Raw genomic sequence first — 24,679 nt, 5'->3', positions numbered from 1 at the left:
TACTTTCTGTATATGAAACTTAACAGATTAAGTTAAGTCTAAGTTTAAGTTTAAGTTAAGTTTATTCACTTTATTAATCCCCCTGAGGGGAAATTCAATGTTTTCACTCTTGCTTGTCAATTACACACAGGTCTGAAAGACACACAGTGATTGTCAGATTGTCAGTGGGTTTGCACTCTTTTCTGCATGTTCTTTATAGGATGTTTCATTGCTTCTTCTTGGGGTAAAAAATTGGATGACATATTAGTTTGAGACTATTAGTTTACACTGGATAGTCTACAAATCATATCTAGCAGTGGTTTTCAAACTTGAAGTGCCCAAGGCAGACCAAAGGGCAAGCCAAAATCTCAAGGCACACCTGTATTTATATCTGAGCACCATAACCTCTGTAACGTGTGTTGTCACTCTTATAACGACATATACGTTTGTTTTTATTTACTAATATCAAATAACAATTGACAACTAACTATTACTCCTGAAATATTTATTAAGGAGATTATTCAATTATTAATTTTAAATGCTTTAAAATGACATCAAAGCACTAATAACACATCCATTTAAACAGGAAATAATGTAAGATAATGTGTGTGTGTCTCACACACTTATATTTCCCTCACACAAATGGCGACAAGTAGGTTCCCTGTGAAGGTTTTTTAAATTAAATCAAATTACATTTTCTTTAGCCAGAAATTGCCTTTTTGTTAACAAACAAACATACTTATACAGTCAATTAAAAATTCATTTAGAACTTTTTGTATAGGCCCAGTTGAGTATTGCATTAATAATGTGTGGTTATCACAAAGTCCCACGGCACACCTGGATTTGCATCACAGCACACCATTTGAGAACCACTTATTTGTAGGATACCAGTATGTCTTGGACTAAACTTGAAGCTATTGCAGATTTTGGTACTGCATTGGCTGACTTTTTAGCCACTTAGGGGCAGCAAAACAAGCTGTAACCACAACACTGACATTATATCACCTTTTAAAGTTTATATTCGTAAAATGCAAGCATGTTTCCATTCCATTCACACATCCAGCAGACATCAATAAACATTAGCATTTAATTAGAGTTGTGTTTCTAGCCACCTGATGAATGTAAATCAAATATTTACTCATCTTTAAGATCTGTTTTGGTCTCCACCAGCTGCTGAGAGAAATATGTGGCTATCTAACTGCTAAATTCTCCACGAATCACTTAATATTCACCTGCTAACCAATCAATCAATCAATCAGTTTTATTTATAAAGCCCAATATCACAAATCACAATTTGCCTCACAGGGCTTTACAGCATACGACATCCCTCTGTCCTTATGGCCCTCGCAGCGGATAAGGAAAAACTCCCCAAAAAAAACCCTTTAACGGGGAAAAAAAAACTTTGTCTGTCTTCTGTTTGGTGCTGGGCAGGTAACAGAGGGAGTGTTTATCAAAGTTGTTCTGCTGAGAAAAAAAAAAGCTTCCTATTTATAAAATCTGAAAAGCAATTACTTCTGCAAAAGATTTTCAAGACAACTTTTGGCACATTTCAGCGCTGTTCTGGCCTTCAGAGGCAATAAAATTAAAGGTAATTTTTCATTAAAAAATGACATTATGACACAAATGCTTAAATTTTGGCAAAACTTGGAGGGAAGTTGCTCTTCAGCACTGTGTTCCAGTGAGAACATTATACTGATGAGTGCTGTAATTAAAGGTCAGAATCTCAAAGATTGATTGTACACTGTGAACCTGATTACAATCCAACTATTGTTAATTAAATTAACTGTTTGGATAAGGATGCTGTGATTAAAGGCCAGATTTTGACCTCCAATGGTAAGCTCACCTCACAGCCCTCCAGTTTACTGCTAGGGGCTGACACAGACCCTCAGTTGTACCATGAATAGAACAGCCTGCGCATTTGCATGACTTTGACCCAACGGTCGTAGAAAGCATGTCTGAGCCTTAACTGATCATTTATTTTATCCTGAGCTGTGAAGTAGCCTACTTTGTAAAGTCAGTTTTAACATGAGTGTTATGAGTGAATCCTCGATCATTCGTCTGACATTTAATAATAATGATGTTTCAGATTTTAGTGCAATGATGGTTTGCAAAATTGTGATGAATTGGTTGCTACAGTCATGCCTCATGACAGCTGTTCTGGCACTGTTGAAGAACCTTGTCGATGCGACGCCGCTGGTCCAGCGAGTGATGGAGCGGGCACAACATTTACTGATTGCGATTGACTGAGTTTTATGCATCTGGCCCCAGGATGTAGCATTTAGAAATTGACATTGGTGCTGACTGACATTAGCAAACCGGCTAGCTCAGAGATCTTTATTTTCCCTCTTTGGTGACATTTTTATGGATGCAACTTGCCCACACGTGAAGCCAAAAAGCTACCCTTGTGGGGGAGTTTCAGGGACGACAGTTGTGCTAATGATCATATCTCACAAATGCACACTTCCTCTTTACACTACCCCCCCCATTGACGAGATATTCCGGTAATCTGTGTTTTCACTGTTATAAGATAGGGGGCGCTGTTATACATTTTGTGAATTAGAACCAGACCAGCCTGGCAAATCGGATTGCCAGGCTGGTCACACCTCCGGGATACTACCAGCTGATAAAGACACGTCATGACGCACGTCAGATGACGCTTCTGAAGAAGACTGCAGTGACAGTCGAAACATGTCAAGGTAAACTACATCTCCTTTAAAACTCATTGTCTGACAAAAAAAAAAAAAATCTTTCTAAACTGAATAGAACAGGACCGCTGTGTACAAAAAACAAAGAGGAAGATCCACTGGAAATCTGTTTACAGAAAGGTTGCAACTTAAATGCTGGTGCTAACAGAAAAGTTTACAGTTGCACAAGCCGTGGAGATGTTGCTGGACTCAGACTCTGACAATTCCTGTTTTGATCAACATTCTGAGTCTGATTTGGACGATGAAGCAAACGAGTTTGGTGGCATGAAACGGGATCTCCATGACGGTGACAGTGACACACGGACAAGACGACCACAGTGGAATGGGAGACAACAGAGTTGACACGAATGAATTTTCATTATCTTACTATGTCTTACTATCTTATCTTACTATATAATGACGAAAACTCTATCTGTCTGTGGGTGTATCTGTGTGTCTGTTCCACGTTTTTCTCCTCACTGACTTGGTCAATCCATGTGAAATTTGGCACAGTGGTAGAGGGTCATGGGAGGATGTGAATGAAGCAATATTACATCAATTGGCCAAAGGGGGGCGCTATAGCAGCCAATTGAAATTGCAAACTTTGAATGGGCATATCTCATGCCCCGTATGTCATAGAGACATGAAACTTTGCACAGTGATGCCTCTCCTCATGAGGAACACATTTGTCTCGAGATCCCATAACTTCCGGTTATATAGATTTTCCGCCATTTTGAATTTTTTGAAAAACACTTAAAATCGATCTCTTCCTAGGAAGTTTGAGCGATCTAATTTTTGGTATGACTAAGTCATGGTATGGTATGGTGTACATAATCACGGAAACTGTCAGTGTGTCATTCTCTCTGTCCCATGTTTTTCTACTCACTGACATGATCAATCTATGTTTCCCATGTGAACTACCAGTGCGCCCCTCTTCTAAGTCAATACAACATAGACACTTTAACTATCTGCCTTTCAGTGTGCCACCTCAACTACTAATGTACAGTTTTAGCCCACTAACTATCCCACTATTGGCAATGGTACCACTGTACTTTCAATAGAGCAATCGTACTATCAAATTCACAAACACTCTGTCTGAATACATTGCTCTTCTTAATGGGTTCAGTTGACTATTTAATCTGCTATTTCCTATGACCTGCATCCCAAACACACATCATGTGAAACTGTATATGGGCAACTGTGCACTCAATGGGTATGGACTAGTTATAAGTATTTTCAAACAAATACTTACAAATTAAGCAAAAAACGAATTAGTCTGTGGGTCTTGAAAGATTAGGGAATATGATCAAAATGCTGGCGGTGGCTGGCAACTTGTGTTAAACATGTGGTGGTCGTCAGGCTGAGATGAGCAGTTACCACAGATTTGTTCAAGGTGAATCCAAAATTGCAACGTTTTTGCGAGCAAATCTGTTATGAAAAAGCTAAAAGAAGTTATGGATAAGATAATGTGTCTTGCACGAGGCCCACTGAGTTGAGGGGAAAGTTGACCCCACAGTATCTGCAGTATTCACATGGGGGAGACATTTTTCCTTCCTTTGCATGTTTGCCTGGACTTCAGAGTTAAATAGACACTGCTATTCCAAAGTGGAAATATATGTGGTGGATTCCAGGGGCCCAAAGCTGGAAGAGATCCACCGGAATTCTTAGCTACATCCCTGCTGATTTGCACCCATATTTCTAGAAGTATTTTCCTTGAGACCCTCTCCTCACAACTTCTCAACATGTTTTGAATCCTCAAAATAAAGTCCTGAAAGACATAAACATGTTTGGTTTGATTTGCCTCCTTCTTGACTGCTTCTCATCAACAGCTTCCAGCAGTGATGTTGGAGAGAAGTGATGCTGGAGGGGGGGTCCTCCTCAGCGCAGAGGCAGAAGCGCGGTGAACGAGCGGCGAGCGGGAGCGCGCGTATAGGAAGGAAGGGAAGGAAAGGAGCTGAGGCAGATCAGTCGCCAGCGGAGCCCAAGACGGCGGATGAACGGAGCCGAGCGTGTGTGTCGCCCTTGTCGTTTTTTACAGCAGCTGAAAGCAGCAGCGTCCGGCAGCCCGTAACCTGCCCGAAAATGATGCTCAAACTCGTCCATCTCCTCGGGGTGCTCGTCTGCGGCAGCCAAGGTAGGGACAGCGTGCGTGAGTGTGTGAAACACCTCGAGCTTGGTGACTTTGTGGACAAGTTGAGTGTATTTGCCATCGTGATCTGCAGCAGGCAGAGAGGCAGAGGGATTGAGAGAGAGGGGTGGATTGTTTAACTGGACGTTATTTTGTAGTTGGAGCACGTCTTGCAGGGGCCAGAATGCTTTCTTACTGAAAAGGGGGATTATGATGGGGTCCTTTTTTTAGGGTGGGCGAGCTGTTGAGATATACACTCTGTTCTCCCCGGACACAAACTGTTATCTCCATCATTTGGCACGGCTTACCCTCGTTGTTGAGTTCTTTTTTAATCTTTAAGAGCAGCCTTTGGGGCGCTGCGTTGTTTTGGTGTATGGATTATTTGCAAAGCTTTAAGCGTAAAAATCAATCATGTCCCCCAACTTCAACATGGAGAATTTAAACCCCATAATGTGAATCATATGTGTTTGGACCACCGCCTTTCTTGCTTCACACTCAAGTCCACTCTGTGTTGCTACACTGTGTGATTTTACTGGATATTCCACGGTCTGCATCTCGTGCGCAGGCTGTGCATGGTAACACCGGGCCCGTGACGCGGACACATAGTCTGAAATGCTTCGGAAAGTTTGGAAATATGAGCCGCATTAGTGACAGCAGAGTGACACTTCACCGTTAATTGGGTTTCATGTGCGCTGCGCACCTGATCCGGAGGGGCGATGCTTGTCTCAGCGCGCGCCCGCGCGTGTGTGTGTGTGTGTGTGTGTGTGTGTGTGTGTGTGTGAGTTGCACACGCGGAGGGGGAATAAAGATGTAACCTGTGAGTGAGTGCTAAAAAGCACTGATTGAAAGCAGTCGCTTCTGGTCCTCCTTTTCTTTCTCTTGTAGATATAACTGGTCCGTGAGGCGCGTCGCTGTGTCACCGCGGGCTGAGCCCCGGCGTGCACTGCGAAAAATACCCAACTCCTGTAGCTTCAGATTTCCCAGTAATCCATTTCTTGAAGCGAAAAAAAGATTTGCTTGCAGGATGAGATTATTTTATCTCCTTCTTTGCCAATGCACATGCGTTTAAGGTTTCTGTTTCTGTTGCAACAAGTTAATTTGCATCGGTTATTTGCCCCTCTCCACCCCTTGGCGAAATTCCACCACTTGTTAAAAGAAAACAAAAGGTCTCAAGAGTTAACAAAAAAAAAAAAAAAAGTGAGTTTTTAGATGGACATTTTTTGCAGTGTGGCCACACTGGGTTCCTGGCGCACAACGGCAGGTGGGGGTAGAGCGCTGCAAAGTGGTGCCAAGAGTGAAGCCAGTGGTCGTTAAAGCGTGTTGCATCTCAGGCTGCTTGTGCTGAAGTCCTCCAGGGCAGTGGGTGTCAAAGTGGGAGTTAGGGAGCACTCTTGGGGCGATTCACAGGGTCCCCAAGCAAACATACAGAATCATAGATATATTTTTAGTATACTTAAGTATGCTGCACACAACCTCTGTTTGAGGAGCTGACAATGGATTTTAATGGCAGGTCCCTGTGACGCCATGAATGTATAATGTTAACACCCCTAATGAGGAAAGTTGTGATTTAAACTGTAAATCAGTCGCCACCTTGCAATGTGGAGATTTCTTGGATGATTCCTTGTTTAATGTGTGACTGTTTTGTGGCTTGAAAACAGCAACAAACCCTCAATATGAAGATTTAAACTTAGCATATGGAGTACGACGCCTCAGGCCACAGAAGCACAGAGTTTAACTACCCTTAATATTACACAGAGCTATTGGCAGTTCATGTTTCCACCGTTTCAATCGATGCGACTGCCAGAAACTGCTGTTATGATGGAGAGAAGGATGAGGAAGATGATACATACAGAGCGTCAGTGACTCGTGTTTTCATTTATTATTACATTTAATCCCTCTGAGGTAAAACAAAGAGACTATACAGTTTTAAGCCTTAACTGGAATATTCATTGCTTTGTTACTTTCCCTTTGTTGCAGTGGAATTACATCACCCTACCAACCAATTTACATTCGTATCATGCTTTTCATGATAGCAGAGTCCACACAAATTGACCCATTAGACAATGCAGAGAACCTGCTGTAATGTGAATAACAAGGGGAGCTCTGAGATGAAGGGTTTGTGCTGGAGTCTGAGAAGGATGTTCAGTTCTCAGTGTCTTTTATCACTGTTGGGGCCTTGGAGCAGACACGAACAATCAGTACAAGGACTAGAACCAGGAAGAGTTTTCACTGGCTTTTGGTAGTTCTTGACGACAGGTTGATTTCCTGACAGGACTCAGCGAGGTGTCCACACTAACTCTGCAGATATCCTTTACCCCCCCCCCCCCCCCCAGCTCCTGAAGGGAAACATTTGCTTTTGAAGTCCCAGCTCATCGTCTCCCCTGCATTGAGTATGCATCCTTGAAGGTTTATGTATTTGGCTTTTACTGATGCTTAGTACAATGAATTATATGCTTGCTTGGGCTCACCCGGGACTCGCCGATGTGATGTTAAGTGGCGTAATTAAGATATTTCGCTGTATCTCTGGGGGGAAATGTCAGTGGCTCAGGGTTTAAAAGATTTATGCCCCTGCGCTTAAGTGTCTCTCATCGCACCCTGAGCCTGGGCTTAAGCATGCGTTCAGGGTTTGCTTCCATCCTGTAGCTCTGGTGTTATGTACATGCTGACATGAGCAAGCAGAAATGCATTGGCACACATGCATGCTGCACTCAATCACACAAAATGAATCACTGGGTGAATATTTATAAGGGTAGTGCAGATTTTTCTGTTTTCAGGAATTCACATCTTGCAGGCAGCATTTTTTTTCTGAAATCTGTGCCCTTAAAGTTTCAGCTCATATCTCTTGCCACGCTGATAACTTGACACTGCAACAATGCTGCACACAATTCTTCACACCATCCAACAGCAGTCACAAACTCCTATTAAAGACATGCAAAGCTGTTCACAAAAGAAATGGCCTGTGTCGTAGTCCTGCAAGGTAAAATTGATTGCATTATTTGATTAATAGACTAGGACAGAGAGCATACATACAGAGAGCCAGTGTATATATGAAAATGGAATCGCCCCCTCGAGGCAGCCGCATATGAGAAATCAATTTAAGGAACGACTAGAGTCAGCAGGCCTCTGAATTGTACAAAGGGCAATCTCGGTGTTATGGATATGCTATTTATTTGCCTGCAAGCTTTTGATTTCTCGTGTGTGCCCTTTAGCTCTCGATCCACAGAGTTCAGGCCTTAGTGTTGAATTTGTACACTGTGTATGAGACGGGAAGAGAGTGTTGTATTCTCAACACCTGGCTGTATGAGTAAAGCACTGCCAAGCGTCTGTGCTGCAGGGTTGTTGTCATCTCGCTGAGAATAAAATGGCAGAAAAAGGCCGAAAGGAAATGAGCAGTCGTTTTGAGATACGACATTGCCATATTTTTTTAACTCCTACCTACATATGTTCCAGTCTATTTCAAAACGGTTTCTATTTCCAAACTCCAAAGACTGTTGGACTATTAAATTATTAAAGAGTAGGCTGTGTGACTAAAACTTTGACCAAATGCCTGGTTTCAGCAGTTCCAGGAAATTCATGTATATTCCTCTTAAATAACCTAACCGTCTGTGCATGACTATTGATGGATTACCAAATTACTGGACCAGAGCCTCTGTTCGAAGTGAATGTTAACGTTTCTTTAATTTAATTTTATATACTTTTTTAGTCTCCAAGGGGAAATTCAATATTTTCACTCTGTTGTCATATACATATACACACAGGGCTGAAATACACTCACATGCACAAACAGGACCTATACATGCATTAAATGGAGTGATGTCAGAGGGGGCTGCCCATGGACAGGCACCCCGAGTGGTTAGGGGGTTCGGTGCCTTGCTCAAGGGCACCTCGGCTTGTTGGAAAGTCAACAACTACAAAGTATTGCAAAATGACCACAAAAAACAACACAAAGAGACGAGGCAAAAACGACCATGAAGGGATTCAAAACGACCACAAGGAGACACAGAAGGACCACAAAGAGACTTGAAAAGACCACAGTAGACAAAATCACCACAAAATGACACAAAGGAGACACAAAATGATTACAGAGATACAAAAGGACTACAAAAAGATCAAATGACAAGAGACACAAATAGCTTTCAAAAGTACGCAAATGATTTAAAAAGGGACCAAACGACTAAAGAGAGGAAAAAAAGACAAATACGATGGCAATGACGAGACAAAAACTTCAAAGAGACACATAATGACTACAAAGAGACTCAGGAAGCAGACAAAGAGACACAAAACAACTACAAAGAGACTCAAAACACCTTCAAAGAGACACAAAATGACTACAGAAAACAAATACAGAGACAAAATGACTAGAAAGAGGCACAAAAGCAGGCAGAGACACAAAACAACTTCAAAGAGATGCAAAACGACTACAAAGAGATGCAAAACAACTACAAAGAGACAGAATTGACTACAGAGATCAAAAAACAACTACAGAGAGACACAAAATGACTACAAAGAGACACAAAAGCAGACAGAGACACAAAACAACCACAAAGAGACGCAAAACAACTACAAAGAGATGCAAAACGACTACAAAGAGACAGAATTGACTACAGAGATCAAAAAACAACTACAGAGAGACACAAAACGACTACAAAGAGACACAAAAGCAGACAGAGACACAAAAAGACCACAAAGTGACGCAAAGTGACTACAAAGAGACGCAAAACAACTACAAAGAGACACAAAACGACTACAAAGAGACAGAAATGACTACAGAGAGCCCCTAAAAGTACACAAAGACACAAAACAACTACAGAGAGACACAAAAGATTTCAAAGAGAAACAAAATGACTACAGAGAGACAAAAAAGGACTACAGAGAGATACAAAATGACTACACAGAGACTCAAAAAGCCAGCAAAGAGACACAAAATGACTACAGAGAGGCACTGAACAACTACAAAGCGACATGGTTGAGCCCAGGGGCCTATTGTAATCCGTTGGTGGACACAGCTACTTGATGTGGAAGTTTAGAGGTGAGCCACAGTGCAGTACCTTAAAAGAAATAAACTGCCTTGCTCGAGGGTGGCTTGGAAGGCTCTGTGTGTACAAGCTACACCGTCATCAGCTCTCAGCGCAGTTAACAGGATTAGTATCAGGGATTAAGAGAACTGTGCTGCAAATATATTCATACTTATTTAAAGATGTATTGTTTTTGAAATGACACATTTTGGGCTTTTGAGTAACTAAGGCAGTGCTGTAGCAGAGGTACTGGAGAGAGATGACACTTCCAACAAAAAGGCTCCAGTTAGTGAACACTTGGCATTTGGTTCTGAAAAACCTTCAGTTATTTTGTGCTGCATAGAGCAAAAACAGCAGCATGTTCAATAATGCCCTCTGCCAACCTCGGTCTATTTTCACTCAAATTACCCATTATTATCATGGAAGTGACTAATGTTCTCCTCAGGGAGTCTCTCCCAACCAGAAGCCAAGAAAATGTAGATACACTAAGCAGTCGGGGTCCTCTGGTAGGAAGAGTTTGGCGTCGCTCATTATATTCTATATTCTGAATCCCAGAAAGGGGAAATTGGGCAGGATAGAGCGAGCAGTGAGAGGATTTATACAGAGGGAGGAAGAGATTATATTTAAAAATTCATTCAATTCAAGTGAATCTGATTGCATCTAGTTAAATTGCATTGCTAGAGATTGAATCAAACTCTATGGAGTCGCACTGTGCCAAAATTAATAAAATGTAATTGAATCCTGTCGAGATGGAATCAAATTAGGCCAGAGTGACGTGATTGGAGGAGGCAGCTGCTGCATGTTGCTGTGTGTGCTCCTGTGGCTTTGTCTACTGTTTTACATCAGTCTGGTGCTAGCCAAGCAGGAGACCCTTTGGCTCCTGCTTATATGTGCCCCTGCCAGTCTAAATGCCAATCTAACTAGCAGACTAATAGGCAGAGCCAGGATGCCAGGGTGACAACAGAATCAGTGGGCACACTGGCTGACTGACAGATGGATGGAGGGGAAGTGGTTGCATCATGGTCGTCCTGTCCCCAGCACTTTATTTCTGCAGTTTATGCATGGCATGTTCACACACACACACACACACACACACACACACACACACAGTCACACACCTCACAGTCTGCTGCTCCGTGCTCTCATGGGACACAGTTCTGTTGGTCTGGGGCTTACTTTTGGGTTTGGGCACTGGCAGGCATGATTAAATGAAGAACAGAGGGATCAGGGAAATGGCAGGAGAGATTCAGAACCACTCCAGTTTGGGCTGACCCACTTAGACCGCATTATTATCGACACTGAATGAAGCTGTGGGGTTTATTTTACAGCTGGCTGACGTAAATCATATGCGAAATATGAATTGTAGAAGACGTTTTGTATGACATAATGCATACATAAACTAAATTAAATGGTAGCAGACTGTCTGTTGGTTTGGTTAGTTCTCAGAAAACACAGTGACATAGTGTTGGTGATGTCACCCATAATCTGATAGGATATTTTGCATATTAATCTCCAGCCTTTTAGAGGTCATAATATCATTTTTCTCAGTAATAATAATTTTGAAACTTGATATTGATTTTTGTGTTTAAGTTGGTAGGGTGAAAGGTGTTTTCAGATGTGTTAAATGAACCGTGATGTGTGTAAACTTGCATGAACACAGGCATGATATTGATTTCTATACTTTGAGTTTGACTGACACTGACATCTTGATTGTGAGAGTCTGCTGAAAAACAGAGACAACCATGAGTGAGGTTATGGAAAAAAATATGAAGCTGCTATACACAGTATCTTCAGATTAGGGCTGGGCGGTATGGGCTGTAAATAATATCGCAATTTTTTTAGGCTATATCGCGATACACAATATGTATCTCAGTATTTTTAAATCTCCTCTAACCAACTGGAGACTACCAAATACTAAACTCCCAAATAAACTACAGGTAAAATAAAGTTATATAAAGTAGCTACTGTTATATAATAAAGTTAAATCAGGTTAAGTTAAATAAGAAAGTGTAAATCAATCCAGAACCAGAGCAAAAGAACCAAAATGCCGAAGCAAGTCTCCTTCCGGTGGCATAACAAAATGATGTCACAATTTTTACTCATTGTTCCCTATATAGTAATTTTATCCCACTTGGAACAAGCTGCGATACATCAAGTATAATCGATATATCACTCACCTCTACTTCAAATGTACATTTGGGCCTGTCATGATAATTGTCACTTTATCAAGGTCAGCAAAAATGACCGAGGTCATGTATATTGTATCATATTGCCTGTTTTGTTTACATTTGTGTTTGTTTATGTCACCAACATTTTAGCCGACATGACACCAGAATAAATATTAGGGTTTTCCCAAAATGTTAGAAATGTGGCGATACAACTAACTTAAAAAAATCCTCAAAGAAAAAAATGAAATGTATATATATGTATATATATATACAGTACAGGCCAAAAGTTTGGACACACCTTCTCATTCAATGCGTTTTCTTTATTTTCATGACTATTTACATTGTAGATTCTCACTGAAGGCATCAAAACTATGAATGAACACATGTGGAGTTATGTACTTAACAAAAAAAGGTGAAATAACTGAAAACATGTTTTATATTCTAGTTTCTTCAAAATAGCCACCCTTTGCTCTGATTACTGCTTTGCACACTCTTGGCATTCTCTCCATGAGCTTCAAGAGGTAGTCACCTGAAATGGTTTCCACTTCACAGGTGTGCCTTATCAGGGTTAATTAGTGGAATTTCTTGCTTTATCAATGGGGTTGGGACCATCAGTTGTGTTGTGCAGAAGTCAGATTAATACACAGCCGACAGCCCTATTGGACAACTGTTAAAATTCATATTATGGCAAGAACCAATCAGCTAACTAAAGAAAAACCAGTGGCCATCATTACTTTAAGATATGAAGGTCAGTCAGTCCAGAAAACTGCAAAAACTTTAAATGTGTCCCCAAGTGGAGTCGCAAAAACCATCAAGCGCTACAACGAAACTGGCACACATGAGGACCGACCCAGGAAAGGAAGACCAAGAGTCACCTCTGCTTCTGAGGATAAGTTCATCCGAGTCACCAGCCTCAGAAATCGCAAGTTAACAACAGCTCAGATCAGAGACCAGATGAATGCCACACAGAGTTCTAGCAGCAGACCCATCTCTAGAACAACTGTTAAGAGGAGACTGCGCCAATCAGGCCTTCATGGTCAAATAGCTGCTAGGAAACCACTGCTAAGGAGAGGCAACAAGCAGAAGAGATTTGTTTGGGCCAAGAATCACAAGGAATGGACATTAGACCAGTGGAAATCTGTGCTTTGGTCTGATGAGTCCAAATTTGAGATCTTTGGTTCCAACCGCCGTGTCTTTGTGAGACGCAGAAAAGGTGAACGGATGGATTCCACATGCCTGGTTCCCACTGTGAAGCATGGAGGAGGAGGTGTGATGGTGTGGGGGTGTTTTGCTGGTGACACTGTTGGGGATTTATTCAAAATTGAAGGCACACTGAACCAGCATGGCTACCACAGCATCCTGCAGCGACATGCCATCCCATCCGGTTTGCGTTTAGTTGGACGATCATTTATTTTTCAACAGGACAATGACCCCAAACACACCTCCAGGCTGTGTAAGGGCTATTTGACCAAGAAGGAGAGTGATGGAGTGCTGCGGCAGATGACCTGGCCTCCACAGTCACCGGACCTGAACCCAATCGAGATGGTTTGGGGTGAGCTGGACCGCAGAGTGAAGGCAAAGGGGCCAACAAGTGCTAAACACCTCTGGGAACTCCTTCAAGACTGTTGGAAAACCATTTCAGGTGACTACCTCTTGAAGCTCATGGAGAGAATGCCAAGAGTGTGCAAAGCAGTAATCAGAGCAAAGGGTGGCTATTTTGAAGAAACTAGAATATAAAACATGTTTTCAGTTATTTCACCTTTTTTTGTTAAGTACATAACTCCACATGTGTTCATTCATAGTTTTGATGCCTTCAGTGAGAATCTACAATGTAAATAGTCATGAAAATAAAGAAAACGCATTGAATGAGAAGGTGTGTCCAAACTTTTGGCCTGTACTGTATATATGTATATATATGTATAAATGAAATATATATATGTATATATATATGTATATATAAATGAAATATATATATATATATATATACAGTCAGGTCCATAATTATTTGGACAATGATACAGTTGTCATCATTTTGGCTCTGTACACCACCACAATGGGTTTTAAATGAAACAATGAATACCTGCTTAAAGTGCAGACTCTCAGCTTTCATTTAAGGCTTTTTTCAAAAATGTAGTATGAACCGTGTAGGAATGACAACCATTTCTTCACACAGTCCCCCGACTTTAAGGGCTCATAAGTATTTGGACAAACTAACATAATCATCAATTAAACAGTCAGTTTTAATACTTGGTTGCAAATCCTTTACAGTCAATGACTGCCTGAAGTGTTGGACACATAGGCATCATCAGATGCTGGGTTTCTTCCCTGGTGATGCTCTGCCAGCTCTTTACTGTAGCCGTCTGCACTTCCTGCTTGTGTTTTGGGTGTTTTGCCCTCAGTTTTGGCTTCAGCAAGAGAAACGCACGCTCAATTGGATTCAGGTCAGATGATATGACTTGGCCATTGCAGAACATTCCACTTCTTTGCCTTAAAAATGTCTTTGGTTGCTTTTGCAGTATGCTTCAGGTCATTGTCCAACTGCACTGTGAAGCATCGTCCAATGAGTTTTGAAGCATTTAGTTGAATCTGAGCAGATAATGGTGCCCCAAACACTTCAGCTTTCATCCTGCTGCTCTTGTAAGCAAGACAAGACTTCACTAGAATAAATACAGAGGGTTTATCACAAGATGCAAACCATTGGTTAGCCTTAAAAATGGAAGGCCAGATTAGAGTTTGTCAAAAACCATCTAAAAAGCCTGTACAGTTGTGGAACAGCATACTATGGACAGATAAAACAAAGATCAACTACCAGAATGATGGGAAGACAAGAGAAGGAAGAAGGGAAGGAACTGCTCATGATCCAAAGCACACCACCTCATCAGTGAAGCATGGTGGAGGTACTGTTATGTCATGGCCATGTATGGCTGCCAGTGGAACTGGTTCTCTTGTATTTATTGATGATGTGACTGCTGACAAGAGCAGCAGGATGAAAGCTGAAGTGTTTAGGGCACCATTATCTGCTCAGATTCAACCAAATGCTTCAAAACTCATTGGACGATGCTTCACAGTGCAGTTGGACATTGACCTGTAGCATACTGCAAAAGCAACCAAAGACATTTTTAAGGCAAAGAAGTGGAATGTTCTGCAATGGCCAAGTCATATCATCTGACCTGAATCCAACTGAGCATGCGTTTCTCTTGCTGAAGCCAAAACTGAGGGCAAAACACCCAAAACACAAGCAGGAAGTGCAGACGGCTGCAGTAAAGGGCTGGCAGAGCATCACCAGGGAAGAAACCCTGCATCTGATGATGCCTATGTGTCCAACACTTCAGGCAGTCATTGACTGTAAAGGATTTACAACCAAGTATTAAAACTGACTGTTTAATTGATGATTATGTTAGTTTGTCCAAATACTTATGAGCCCTTAAAGTCGGGGGACTGTGTGAAGAAATGGTTGTCATTCCTACACGGTTCATACTACATTTTTGAAAAAAGCCTTAAATGAAAGCTGAGAGTCTGCACTTTAAGCAGGTATTCATTGTTTCATTTAAAACCCATTGTGGTGGTGTACAGAGCCAAAATGACGACAACTGTATCATTGTCCAAATAATTATGGACCTGACTGTATATATATATATACACACACGTTGTAACTTAAAGCAAACAATGTTGTTGCCTTGCACTTTTTGGAAATGACAAAGAAACTGGTATGTTGGCTATTAAGGAAAGACTTCCTATACCTATTCCTATATGTTAAACATTTCAGTGCAGGTTTTATTAACAGAGCCCGAGAACCCATTTTATTTATTGTTCTGGCTTATATATATTGTTTACATTACAATTCCAGTGTCTGAATATTGTTAAGAAATAAGCGTTGCACTTAAAAACAAAGTACTTGCCTTTTAATGCTGTTGTATTATCACTGTATCAGTGGCATAAAAAAGTCTCAAAATGACAATAATATCGTTTATGGCGATTATTTTTTGTCCATGTCATTGGTCCGACAGCCCATTGGTCCAACATCCCATTAGTCCGACTGTCCGCGGTGCTGAACGGCTTGCAGCGGGCGTATTTCTGCCTTGATGGTGCGCCGCGACCAGCTCTGGGTCAGCTGGGAAAGGCTTGAGGCGGAGCAGGTTAACGGCTTATGTGTTTGTCACTTTCTTTTTCATTTTAACCCACACCATGATCTTTTCCTGACTCTAACCAAGTGGTTTTTGTGCCTAAACCTAACCAGACCTTAACCACAGGGCATCATAATGATTTCGGAACAACGGGACTTCGGAACCATGGGTTTAATATGGTCGGAACAATGGGATGTCGGACCAATGGGCAGTTCCCGATTATTTCTGGAACAATTTATCGTCCAAGAAAACTAATTGTCACGACAGGCTTATGTACATTAATCCTGTTCTGATGTAAATTAATTATTGTTTAAGTTGCTTGTAAGAACTCTGAAATTAGCATTCACTTGCTGTTTATAGTTCTCATTTATTTACCTATTTGATTGTGTTAATTCTTTGGTAAAAGCGGCTGCTTTGGCTCATGTGGTCTGGCCTAAAAACACTCACTTTATTATCCTATGTAAATTTTTACTAGCTTTTAAAAACAGCATGCATACCAATCTTTCAAATTGGTTAACCATGTCACAGACATATTTCAATGTTTGAAATGTAGCATTCAGACATCTTTTGGCTCAACATAATCTTTAATGCTTTTTAACTATGTCAGAATAATGATTATTCTGGAGGTAGCTCCTGTGAAGTGGTGGAACATTAAAGTCATGCCTGACATTTTACACAGTTTATTAAAAAGGAGAATGAAAACCCTGGAAAGAACCTCACAAGAATACTTCCCTCTTCTCTGCCTAGTCTGTTCACCTTTGCATAACATTGCACCTCACATAACACAATGCCTTGATGTGGCAATTTTTTTTGACACATACTGTATCTTACAATTTCCCATTTTTCAATCACTACAACTCCGTTTGGAAAAAACTCGCCCTGGTGCACCTGTTAGGTGTTAACTGGCAGTTAAATCAGCGGTGTTAATGATGACACGACATACTCCTCTTGCATACAGTGACTTTACTGTCATGTCAGACTTTCAGTAATTCCTCTTGTACCTTCTGCACCATGTCTTTACATTTGCCTGTAATTCCAAATTCTAAAACACCATTATGTCCTCACTTCAAATGGGCTTTAATGTGCCAAAACTTGGGTACAGCCTTTTAAGAATATATCAGAAGTTGCTTGAAAGTAAAGGAAAGATAAGAACTTTGCTGAAACTGGATGGATAAATTGATATAGGGAGCCATTGGTACAGACACTCTTTACTGTAAGAGGCTGAACAGCTGAGAAATAATAAAACCTTTTTATGAGTCATCGTTAAAAGGACTTTCTCATGGAAGTGGACTGCAGCAGTAGTGGAGGGGTACCAACGCACTGACAGATGAAATTTGGATTCAGAAGGCAGTGAGACGGACACAGACGGGTGACAGGAAGGGGTGGCTGGATGACAGATTAACAGACAGGTGAATGTGCTCACATTGAGACACAGATAATGAAGAGGAGCCTTCTATTGACAGCCAAAGAACAATATTTCCCAACTTCCTCCTGCTGGATGTGGGCCTGGCGTCGATGGAGCATTAGTTAGTGCTCACCCACACAGGCTGCCGAATGTCTGCGTGGTCCATCACAGTGATTGAGAAAGGAACTAATGCTAATTGTAGCCGTGCTGGCTAGCAGACACTAATGAGAGAGTGGTTCAGGCTTTTGGACTACCTATCAATGTGATGAGATCAGCCGGGGAGTGGCCTTTTATGGACCAATCTTAAATGTGCTTGGGAGCTTGAGTGAAAACCTTATGTGGTGAAAAAGCAATTTAGTGTGAGGATAAAGCCTTGGATTCCTAAAGTTTGTTGGCCTGGGTATTGAGCCTCAGTACTTATGCTGTACTGAACAAAATATGCCTGTGTCACCAAGTCTTAAAACTGTCATTGAAATTTTTGCATCAATTTAATTTATAAATCAAACTGTAGCCAATTTCAGACAAGTTTATTCAGGCAAAGGTTTTGTACAGCTGCTTGTGTTTATACAGTGTTCAAGATTTGGTTATTTAGCGGCTGTTCTTGGAACCCAGTGACTAGAATAAATGTTGGCAGTCTATGTTTCTGCAAACCACTGATACATAACACTTGTACATTGTTATGTTGCAGAAACTGTGTTTCTTTATGTTTCAACAATGCTGTGGTTAATGTGTGGTTAGGTGTATAAGCACAAAAAATACTTGGTTATGGTTATTAAAAGATCATGTTTTGGCTAGAAATATCTGCTTTTGGTACTACTGTCATCTCTGGAAATACAGCAATATCCCAGTAAAAAACAGCCACTTTTTGTGGCACTATCAAGGCAGTAAACGCAGCGATCTCTCAGTAAAAACAACCACTTTAAGTGGCACTATGGTGACAGGAAACACAGCAATGTCCTGGTGAAAAATAAATGCTTTTTGTGGCAATATCCTGACAGGAAATGCAGCGACGTCTCAGTAAAAAACAGCCGCTTTAAATGGCACTATTGCAACAGGAAATGTAAAATAATGTAAAATAAAAACTGCTTTTGTGGCACAATCTTGGCAGGTAAACACAGCAATGTCTCAGTAAAAAAACAACTGCACTGGGGCGTCGGTGGCTTAGTGGTAGAGCAGGTGCCCCATGTACAAGGCTGTTGCCGCAGCGGCCTGGGCTGACTCCAGCCTGTGGCCCTTTGCTGCATGTCACTCCCTCTCTCTCCCCCTTTCATGCTTGTCTGTCCTGTCCATTAAAGGCTCAAAAGCCCCAAAAAATATCTTAGAAAAAAATAACAAAAAACTGCTCTTTGTGGCAGTCTCCCGATGGGAAATGCAGTGATGTTTGTGTAAAATAGCAACTGCTTTTTGTGGCACTGTCAGGGCAGGAAACACAGTGATTTCTCAGTAAAACCAGTCACTTTAAGTGGCACTATACCGGCAGGAAACACAGCAGTGTCTTGGCAAAAATCACCTGTTTCTGTGGTACTATCCCAACAGGAAATGCTGCGATGTTATGATAAAAACAACCATTTTCTGTGGCACTAATCCAGCAGGAAACACAGCAGTATTTCGGCAGCAGTAAAGAACAATGCTTTTTGTGGCACTATCTTGACAGGAAATGCAGCGATGTCTTGGTAAACACAGCAGCTTTAAGTGGCACTATTGCAACAGGAAATGCAGCAATGTCTTGCTAAAAAACAGCTGCCTTTCATGGTAGCCTACTATCATGGCAGGAAACACAGCATTGTTTCTGTAAAACTGATTTTGTGGCTATCATGGCAGAAAACACAGCAATATCTCGGGAAAAACAGCCATTAAAAGTGGCACTGTTGCAACAGGAAATGCAGCAATGTGTTGGTAGAAAAAACAGCTGCTTTAAGTGCCACTATCCACGGCGGAAACACAGTGACGGGTCGCTAAAAACACCCAGATTTGGTGCCTAAAAAGCCGCTGGAAACATGGCAATGACTTACTAAAAAACAACTGGTTGGTCTCAAACAGTAGTCTGCAGCTTGGCAGGCATCTTGCCAATTTGACACACCATGTACCATCCCCTTCACTTCCCAGTTACAGTCAGCTAAATACCACGTTACTATGGGAATGCTGATATGATACATATGAAACAGAAATGTAGCGTATCTGTGGTTTACACAAATGTACAATGCTAACATTTTCTTCTGGTGCTGGTGCTTTTGATTGTGTTGCACAATCTTCCTGAATAGATGGGGTTTGTATTACTGCTAAGAGCTATCTTTAAGGATTTCCAAACTTCTCCCAGGAGGAAACTGATGTTTTGGTTCAGGAGGTCCAAGCTCGCAGTGTCCGAATATACGGAACTGCGAGCAGACCTCCACGGGCTGATGATGCAAAGGTAGCCTGGGAGGAGGTCACCACAATTGTAAATCAATGATGCGTTTCTCTCGTGCGTGCGTGCACTCTCTCTTTCTCTCTCACAGTCTCACTCTATTTCTTTTCTTTTGACTTTTCTAAGATGACAGATGCTGAATATATACTCCCTATCTGATGCTGTGGCTGTTTGTGGTTGGCTGAGAGGGATGTGAACTCATTAGTTTGCAGCTGTGTTAATCAAATCAGGTTGGGTTTCCATTACGCGTGCCAAACGTGCCAAACGGTGCCAATCCCCTTTGATCTGACATCAGATGTGACGGGACAGTCGACATAGAGATACATTTATGTGCTGATTGTAGATAGTTGCATTGAATAGTGTTTTTGTGGCTATTTATTGCATCGTTAATGTGCCTGACATTCTGGAAACCTGCCTGTGAGGTTTTGGTGACATGTGCGCACTGTCCGCCGGTCAGCCAAACTTTGGCTTACACCGGCTGCGCTCCGCCTGCGCTGACAGTAGACCTGGTTTCAGCTGGCAAGCTTTTAGCGCACCTTCGGCGAAGCCTTTTGGCACGAAACTGTCACTGCGCCAAGCTGGATCTGTCGACACCTCCCCCTGCTGCGCCGCCACACCCATCTCAGCGCACCTCGGTCTGCCAAACTACTAAAATGAGCGCGCCTCGGGTTGCGCTGCTCGAAACTAGCTCTGCGCGGTGTTCGACACCCTGCGCCACCCTGCGCTGCGCCGGGAAACTAGAGCCCGAAGAGTTTATTCTTCACTTTCAAAATAGCAGCTGACAAAACAGTCTGACCACATCGTCTATTTAGTAACTGTTTTGGAGCTTTAGGTCATATCACAAGATCTCTGTGAACTGCTGGATGTTTTCCAGTTGTCATAGGATGAGGCATGTGGATGGTCAAATTTACTCTTTTCCTTTTTTAGCAGTTTAAGGACATCTTGTCCATACTGTCTCCTAAACTGAGACTGAGGATTGTAGGATTTTTCTCAAGCCTCAGAAGAATATTTGATCCATGATGTTTCTAGCCTTTTTTTCAAGCATTTTTACTTTATTTTTTAAATGGAGGTGACAGGAAATGAGTTAAGAGAAGAAGGCTGAAAAAGGTCTCTGGCTGCACTCAAACTGTAGACGTTATGATTACATGGTCAGCATCTTATTCCCCAAGGCCACCCTATAAACCTGTTTAAAGCTTAGATAATAACATCAGCAGCATCAATAGAGCTCTACAATCAAGTGATAGGGAAAAATGAAACTGAAAACCATACTGTAGTAGTTAACTAAGCGTTGTGAACTGGCCCAGTTGGCTGGCCTCAGCTGCTTTGTATTCTTTCCTCTGCTGGCCTTGCAGTCTGAGTTTTCCTTTGGGCTTTACAGTATTAAATTATCCTGTGCTGTATTGTGTTGTATTGTATCTATCATATTTCCTTGTATCCATTCATCCATCCATCCATTCAGACAGTAGGCCCTTGGCTTGTCATTCCTGCTGGTTAATTAAGCCAAATTGTGATTGATGGACTCTCAAGTGAATAGCTATGTGGTCCCGTTGCTGACCCGCCTGAGGAGATCAACGCAGCTGCCAATCACACCTCACAAAGGTCTCCTAAAGAGTGGCTGGCACATCGTCTGCAATGTGGAGGCCATATCCTTTGGTAACCCTTTCCCACTGGTGCTTCCCGGCATTAAAGATGGCTTCAAGTTGTGCCGTGTCCTTGTGGGATTGGTTCTGCTAGGAAATGATGCAGAGACCATCTTGAAAAGGGATCCATCTTCTCAGATTTCTTGCCTGGTGGCCAATATCCTTGTTTATGGGAGGCAGTACTTGATGAGGAATAGATGAGAGCGAGTGAGTGATAGATGAGAGAGAAAGACGCGGAGGGTAGGAGGAGGGGGACAGACACTTGAGACGTGGTCGCAGCGCAGCAGAATAGCTCGCAGTGAGGCCAAACAGTCTCTGCTCTCCTGATTGCCTCTCCATGCCAGGCAATCTTCAAAAGGAATCTCCTAATGCAATGTGGGCCAGCTTATTTTTGTTTCTATCTCTTCTCGTTTGACTCCCCTATTCCACTTTTTTCCCCCCTTTCATTTCCTTCCTCTTTTCATGTGCTCGCTCTGTTCTGTGGTCCTCCCACACTAGTCTCATCACCAGCATCTGTAGGGGGGAGATATCCCGCTTTCCCAGACGTGGGAAGCTTCTCAAGCAGCACCCATGGTTAATGTTATTTGCTCGGAAAGCTAATGTTTGCTGTTCTGCTGCTCAATATAGTTATTAACACCTATGGATTTTATGTTACTTGACTCTCTTCTTCGTCAGGAATTCTCTAGTAAAGCTGTTTCAGGGTTGTTCTGTCAAGCGTGTTATTATCTCTCAAAGTAATAATGATCGTCTTGCAAGCACTCATAAGGCGCACCAGGCAAACTGTAGGCGTGTTTTTAATTACTTTGTATATCTGCACAACTTCCCATCATTCCTCGCTGGCTTACTCCCAGTGTGGGCACCGTGGGATTGTTGTGTTCCCGCCCACCTTTCGTAGAGTTCCCAAGGACGCGAGCCTCCATGGGAATACGCAAAGGATTTCTCAATAATTAAAGAACCTGTCTTATCTTTACTTAGATCAGATTTTTACTGACGCGCTGGCACTTCAGGTGAAATAACTTTTCTTCATGTGTCAGTCCCAGTCCTTTTTTTGCCTTTGAAATCAGACGGCCCCACACGAGGGACTTGGCTGAGGATATTTTTGGATAGATTTCACTGTCCTACCTACTAAAACTTGTTTTTCTCCTGCTGTTGGAGCACTGAAAAGCTGATCACAATGATCTTCATACGTTCTTCCCGCATGAGTCAAACCCACATTTAACTGTTGTCTGTCACCAACTGGACCATGTTCATGTCTGTTTTTTTGCATGTTTAAAGGTGGAACGACATAAAGAGTGATGCTGGAAGAAGTAAACAAGGACGATTTTTAGGGACATTGCCAGTGTTGGCCATGCTTTCATGTGAATGTATATGCTTCAGGGCTTGGGTCTTAAGAGAGGCTTGTGATCTCATGTGTTCACACGTTATGCCTTTGTAGCCGGCAGGTTCTTGCTGATAGAGCCTGATTGTCATCGGTGCTAAAGAGACCAAAACACAGTCTCCAGGAGATTGTTAAAGTGTAGGGTTGGGTATTGCTTTTTTTCTGATATGTGTGCCAAAATGAATGGTGCTGGTGCGTAAATGGTGCCTGAACAGACACTTTTAAAAGAATAAAGCACAAAACTATGGTCAGAGACAATAAGGAATGGCTTTTTTAATTGCAAAAGCAAATTTGAACGTCAAATTAAGCAATATATTAACTCTTAACAGTTTGAAATATAGCTAGTCTGCCCTGTTAATATAGGTGCAAGCCTTTCTTTGAGTGCAGCAAGCAAAAGAGCAAAGCCTTGTTTATGAAATGATAAAGTATGTATATTTTAAAGGACTAATTTCCCTGACCTTTAAAAGGAAGTCTATACTTAGTCTATTAGTAAGAAAACAAAAACAAACAAACAAAAAGTCAAAATTGGGCACAGTTTAATCTATATGGGGAAACATTGTCACATTTTTCAATAACCAAATTGTATTTTAAATGCAGCTAAAATGTGTTGCACTTTGCAGGGTGCATTATGAACATTGCACATTATCCTAAATGACAACAATTCAGTAAACAAAAGTTAACAAGTAGCATCTATTTCAAACAATATTCTTTAGGAAAAACAAAAAGTATTTCTTTAGGGAAACATGCTTGATTAGTACAAAGGCATTTTCTTTATGTTTAAGCCAATGAATGGTCCAGCCCCTTAGTTCAAGGTCCACACAGTTCAAAATATTTAGAGTCATACTTGAGTTTGGCCATGTCGTTAAGGTAGTTTGCTGTCTCTATAAAGTAGCTGTCTGTTAGTCACTTACTCTACAGCAGGAAACAGCACTTTAAAATAAAAGCTCTGTGCCAGAAATTCACTATACAGTACCTAAAAATAAAGTGTGTATTTACAAACTTGGCCTGTTTAAGAGTCACTTGCGTTCCATTCAGAATGGACCCATGACCCACTTTTGGACCATGACTAGGGATGGGTATTGTTAAGATTTTAACGGTACTGCTACTCTTAACAGTACTGCTTATCGATCCGGTATTTTAATGGTACTCTTATTGATACTTTTTAAGGAAGAAAAAAACAAATTAAGATCATAAATTGCTTTATTTTCTCAATTCTCATTATGCAACAAAATAGTTTTTTAATGAAACATTTTACTTTTTACAACTTGAAATGTAAAATACATAAAATAATAGTGTTGTCACGGTACCAAAATTGGGACCCACGGTACGATACCAGTGAAAGTATCACGGTTCTGAGTAGTATCACAATACCACAGCAAAAATGAGGCAGATGTGCCTTTTGTCATTTATAAAAAGATAAATCACTTTTCTATAATACATCAATGATATTTCAATGGAATAAATTACTTATTGACTTATTCCTACTTCAAAAACAGCATCAGTAAGTGATTAACATAGGGGGGATCAAAATAAAATAAATAAATAAAATAAAAATCAACCAGCCACCCTCCTCCCCTGACAAGTAAAGAACAGTCCCTAAAGTGCGATGAGGTATGTGGACCGTTACCTGTCACAAAAAGTACTGTGAACGGCTCGTTTATCCTCTGACACATCACATACCTGTGTGCCGCCACGGCTCTGCTGTTCAGGTACTACTGGGCAGTCATGACACTAGCAAAGAGGAAAATATTGGA

General features: G+C 41.4%; 1 protein-coding gene across 1 annotated transcript in view; it reads left to right on the top strand.

Annotated features, from left to right (window-relative positions):
* Positions 1-4,612: 4,612 nt before the first annotated feature.
* ncam2a (neural cell adhesion molecule 2a) overlaps positions 4,613-24,679 on the top strand; it is a 546,541-nt gene continuing 526,474 nt past the window's right edge. The window contains exon 1 of the mRNA XM_078165636.1: positions 4,613-4,797. Coding sequence (XP_078021762.1) covers positions 4,746-4,797 — 52 coding nt within the window. The 5' untranslated portion in view covers positions 4,613-4,745. The remainder of the gene's footprint in view (positions 4,798-24,679) is intronic.

This window comes from Epinephelus lanceolatus, chromosome 24 (genome assembly GCF_041903045.1).
Source record: "Epinephelus lanceolatus isolate andai-2023 chromosome 24, ASM4190304v1, whole genome shotgun sequence".
Classification (NCBI taxonomy): Eukaryota; Metazoa; Chordata; class Actinopteri; order Perciformes; family Serranidae; genus Epinephelus; species Epinephelus lanceolatus.
This window is presented reverse-complemented; position numbering and strand designations above follow the sequence as displayed.